The 5,462-nt window shown below is 34.9% G+C and overlaps 1 protein-coding gene and 1 long non-coding RNA gene across 2 annotated transcripts; one reads left to right on the top strand and one right to left on the bottom strand.

Annotated features, from left to right (window-relative positions):
- Positions 1–331: 331 nt before the first annotated feature.
- Positions 332–2,075, bottom strand: LOC114196218. The gene is made up of 3 exons (XR_003606639.1): positions 1,928–2,075; positions 1,751–1,818; positions 332–578 (listed from the first exon to the last, which is right to left on the bottom strand). It is a non-coding gene; the product is annotated as an uncharacterized LOC114196218 (long non-coding RNA).
- A 723-nt stretch (positions 2,076–2,798) lies between these two features.
- Positions 2,799–3,552, top strand: LOC114162372 (60S ribosomal protein L27a-3-like). Its single transcript, XM_028046241.1, has one exon. It carries the CDS (start codon positions 2,873–2,875, stop codon positions 3,314–3,316), a length of 444 nt encoding a protein of 147 aa, XP_027902042.1. The 5' UTR covers positions 2,799–2,872; the 3' UTR covers positions 3,317–3,552.
- The last annotated feature ends 1,910 nt before the right edge of the window (positions 3,553–5,462 follow it).

Raw genomic sequence — 5,462 nt, 5'->3', positions numbered from 1 at the left:
ATAACTCATTCAAAATCAATATGTTAATAATTTAATCATGTTTATTTTTTTTAATTTAAATTAGAGTATAGCGGGTATGGGTATCCACGGGTACGGATACTATGATACCCGTACCCGCCCCAAAAACATGCGGTATAAAAAATACCCGTACCCGTTACTCGCGAGTATCCATTTACAATATCCATTTCCTACCCGTTGCAGATTTTATTCGTGGATATCTACGGGTACGAATTTTTCTACATCCCTAATCCTGTTAGCACTGTAACATCTCACTTAATAGATAAATCTAGTTAAATAAAATATCGCATAATTTATAATATCTAAAGAGCATGAGGCTTATAGTATAAAGGATTTTACAGTTATCCAAATATACCAAAAAGGAAAGCAAAGGCACTACACAATACCAGGAACAAAATATAAAAGTTCAACAGTTGTCCAAAAAGCTTGCTCATAAGCAAGAGATTACAAAACAACAAAAGCTCTTCAAATGTGAGCTCAACAATAAGCCCAACTTCAACTCATGACCAATTAAGCTGCAATGTTCCCATCGTCACTACGATCACCAGGGGCTCCCATATCTGCTCATACCAAGGAATTGGTGATCATTGCAAAAAGGAAAGCCACACAAGAAGACAAACACAAGTAAAGAGGGTAAGCTAGAGTAAAAAGATTTTTATCATACAATTAAGCATGCAATTTAAAATCAAGAACACAACAATCATCCAAGCATGTTATAGCAAACAACAAGACTCTAAAACTTAATTTATCCGAATACATATAATCGATTGGATTCACCGGATGTCTGCACTTGTGGTGACCTCTACTACTCTATCGAGCCATTGCCAATGGGTTTCACCCTACCATGCAAAAGGTTAGCCTTTAAACCATTATCCTGCCAAAGACTAGGGTCTCCTGCTACTCTCACCACTTGAGTCAGTCCGCTCTACGTGAGACTAACTAGCTCTTTAGAGTTTCAGGATGCAATCCTTACTTGAATCCTTACCTAATTATATATACTACAACACCACCATGAAATCTCACCAAGAGATTCATGGAATTACGTCTATCTCATACCACAACCATGTCTCTCCAACCAACCACAAATTTATCAAGGATAACAATCTCATGCCAATATCCAACCAACCAATCAATCATGATTCATGACTTTATTTATACCAAGCTTATCAATTCCAGTCCCATCATATCAGGTAGAACATACAAGGTATCATACTTAAACTTTTTAAAGAAATAAACCAACCAATTATTAGAAACATATAAGTGTTCAACCAACTTTGTCAATCTCGCTCAGGCTAAGGAGCTCTCACTCAAACGAGAGGGACCCCTCGCTCAAGCTACCGACTTTCGCCTGGGCGAGATTGCAAACAGAGAGCACATTGAGGTCTCGCTCAAGCTAGCTCATCTCACTCAGGCGAGATTACTCTCGCTAAGACGAGAGGCCTTCGCTTAGGCGAGCCCTCGAAATAGAGAGGGGTGAGTTGCTGTTATTCTCGCTCAAGCGAGAGCTCCTCGCTTAAGCGAGAGCTTTTCGTTTGAGCGACCACCCAGCTCGCCTGGGCGAGTTCAACAAAACCCACTTGCTCTCACGCATGCAAAACCAAATTCAAACCATATCAGCAACACAAGCAATGTATTATCACACGATCAACAACATGTATCAAGCAGCAAAAACATAAAACAGACCAGAAACAAGCAAAATAACTTAAAAACATAGAACCCTAGCTTCATTTACCTGAATAGTTGGAAAACCAACGACAACACACAAGGGAGAACACCACATTTCCACTACAGCTTACGAAGCTGGCACGGAGGAATAAGAAAAACGAAATTGAGACCCTGACAGAGATTAAAGTGGAACCAAAGATTTCGAATGGAACAAAAAATTAGTCTTAGGGATTTAGAACTCTACTTATGCGGAGGGAGAACGCACTACAAGCTTGGAGGAAAGGAGGAGCTTACTGAAACCCTAGCACAACTCTCTGTTACAGGTGGGAAAGAAAAGTCAGTGGCTGTTATGAGTTGAAGAGACAGAAACGTGAAGGGAAAGCAAAAAGAAATGGAAAGAATACTTAAAAGTTTTTTGAAATTGGGAAAAGCTAATGGGATGATTTGGACCTTACCACTTGGTTTGGCCTAACTTATAAAATAAAATAGGATTTCACAAGCACAAAACCTAAAAGAAAATATTTGTATTATATATTTTTTTTCTTATTTACTAATAGAAGTATATGCGTTACGCGCATGTGTCTATTTTTTCTTTTGTTGTAACAAAAGTTTTATTAAACTATAAAATGATTTTTAATTATTAAAATAAAAAATATATAAACTATAAAATACTTCTTATAAAAATATATTCATAAAAATATTTAATTTTTATGATTTAATTATAAGTAATTTTTTTATCGTGTTTATTATGAATAATTATTTGAATGAAAAAATAATTACTAAAAGGTAAAAGTGAGAAATGTATATTTTTTATTTTGAATAATTATTTAAATAAAAAGATGTAGATACTAAAATATAAGATTGAAAAGAAATTGTATACGTCGAAAAAATTATCACCGATATTTAATATTTTATTATTTTATATTTATAGTAGGAACAAATTGGGATGAGAATATAAAAAATAATGCGACGGTGTAAATAGCAGAAGGATATGGAAACTGAAACTCCAAGCTTGTTTAGCAACAAAAAAAAAGGCGTTTTTTCTATTGGGCCTGGGCTGTGAGGGTGAAAACATAACCGAAGCAGAAGAAGCTTGAGATATAAATTGGAAAACCCTAATTTAGTTTTTCCGGTGCTGCAAGGGCTCAACGCAGGAGGTGAGTGGTTGTGTGTGAGAAGAAGAGAGAAGATGACGACGCGGTTCAAGAAAAACAGGAAGAAGAGGGGTCACGTGAGCGCCGGCCACGGACGCATAGGGAAGCACCGGAAGCATCCCGGAGGGCGAGGTAACGCCGGTGGCATGCACCACCACCGGATCCTCTTCGACAAGTACCATCCAGGTTACTTCGGGAAGGTCGGAATGCGGTACTTCCACAAGCTCCGCAACAAGTTCCATTGCCCCATTCTTAACATCGACAAGCTCTGGTCCCTCGTCCCTCAGCAAGTCAAGGACCAGGCTTCCAAGGACAACAAAGCGCCTCTCATTGACGTCACGCAGTTCGGCTACTTCAAGCTTTTGGGAAAGGGCGTTCTGCCGGAGAACCAACCCCTTGTCGTCAAGGCCAAGCTTGTCTCCAAGATTGCCGAGAAGAAAATCAAGGAGGCTGGAGGCGCGGTTGTTCTCACAGCTTGATTTTAACCGTACCGGTTGGTTTTAGTTTTTTTTTTTTCGATTACATCCGTTTTTGATGGATTGGCCTTAGGATTTAATCTACTGTGCTCTTCTTTGGTTTAGTCTAGTGTGAAGGATTGAATTGAATTTTGGAATTTTTCGAATGCCTTCTCAGTTGGATTGGATTCTCTTTTTCTTGTGATAAAAATGTTTTCCTCTTTTACTTCTGATAAAAGAACTATCTGTTTTCCTGATTTGTCCCGAGAATAATATGTTTTCCTGATAGTATCTACTCAAATATTTGTTTCGAAAAATAGGATTTGGGAGGAATACATGTGACACCGCTTAAAGAGTGTTCTTGAAATTTAAGAAGTCTGAAAGGGAGAAATGAAATTCAATATAAGGAATAATCCATTCAAACTTGCATCTCTCTACTTCATATATATACATATATATATAAACGTAAAATTTTCTTTTCATGGACTATTTGGAGCAAAATAAAATTTTTTAGACAAAAGATTCTTTAAATTCTGGGGATGATTGAAGACATACAACCATCTTATATAAAAGATGTGGTCTTATGGTGGGATAGGAATGATGTAAACATAAAAATTGTGAGTAGTCTTGCTTGTTATTACGGAGAAAGGGGACTCCAAAATTCTAACGAAAATCATAAATGGTTATGGCTGAAGCATTGGGGTCAAGAATTTGCATTATTGTTGATGAAAAGAGTTATATTTTTTTAAAAATTATTATAATGAAATTGGAAAAGAAGAATAAGATTAAGAATGCAACTAGCACTTAGCAAAAATAATTTGAGAGAAAGAAAAAGACTTGCAATGGCAGGATGCCGAAATGAGGGCAAACAATTAAACCGTCACCAATTTTCACTATGGCGCTGTCATAACAGATTTTCGAAAATCGCTAAACATGTCCAATTCTAAGACATCGATTTTCTTTGAAGGTTTTAAAAAATTATTTGTAGACCAGATTTGTTTAAAATGGATATATTTTCATTCAAAGTTTTTAGTGCATAAAATTGGGGATGTAAATTCTAGATGTGTAAGACAATGTCTCCCTAATTGCCAGGCTAAAGGAAATGTCTTTAAGCAAATTTACACCTTCAAGTTGAACTTGTAATACCTAATACTTATTTTTTTAAAACTGTAATAAGATTTTACATTGAATCTCGTGATTTTCATTAAATTGGCAAAAGCTTGTAATATCTGAACACTTTATATTTTTCTTTTACTAACTATAACATAAAAGCTTACTTTGAATCTCGTGATTTTCATCAAATTGGCAAATGTGTATATGAACTTAAGTACTCTTGTTCCTTTACTGACACCAAAGTTAACATGAATTAGCTAACCTGTTCATAGTCTTATTATTAAAAAAAGATATGATGTTACTTTAAAAAAATAGTATAAACAAATTCAACTAATGATTAGGGATATTGAAAATGGATATCCGCGGATAATGGATACGGGTAATTTTTTTATACTTGTATGTTAATAGGGCGGATACGGGTATTATAGTATCTGTACCGGTGGATACTCGTACTCGCTATACTCAAATTTAAATTCAAAAGAAAAATTTTAAAAATGATTAAAATATTAACACATTGATTTTGAAAGAGTTATTCTTTTATCAATTGGTTTTAAAAAATCTCCATTTATTTGTAAACTATCATTTAATACTATTTAAATGAGTTATTTGCACTTTGTTTGAAATTTATAAATGTTATGCATTATATTTTTATTTGAATTTATAATTAAAATTTGTTGTTAAATATTAAAATTTTCTTTCTGCAAATATCCGTGGGTACCCGTGCATATCCGTGGATATTAAAAAAATATGCGGGTACCTATATAACGGATATATGCACGAATATAAATACGAGTATGGGGCATATATTTATCCAGCGAGTAGGGTACGGGGGAACTACTACTCGTACCCTACCTGCCACGTTGACATCCCTACTAATGATATTAAAAGTAAATAAGTGTTTTTAACCAAAAATATTTTTGATATCTTAATGTATTTTTCAAATATATATCTTAATTTTCAATTTTGAAATAACAAAATTCTCTTATATCCCTATGGTTAGCATAAGCTCATGTTTTAGGCCTATTTACGTGTGGCTTCTAGGGTTAGCTTTGTGTGT

This window comes from Vigna unguiculata, chromosome 9, assembly GCF_004118075.2.
Source record: "Vigna unguiculata cultivar IT97K-499-35 chromosome 9, ASM411807v1, whole genome shotgun sequence".
In the NCBI taxonomy this organism is placed as follows: Eukaryota; Viridiplantae; Streptophyta; class Magnoliopsida; order Fabales; family Fabaceae; genus Vigna; species Vigna unguiculata.
The sequence above is the reverse complement of the archived record's forward strand: the minus strand, read 5'-3'. Positions and strand labels throughout refer to the sequence as shown.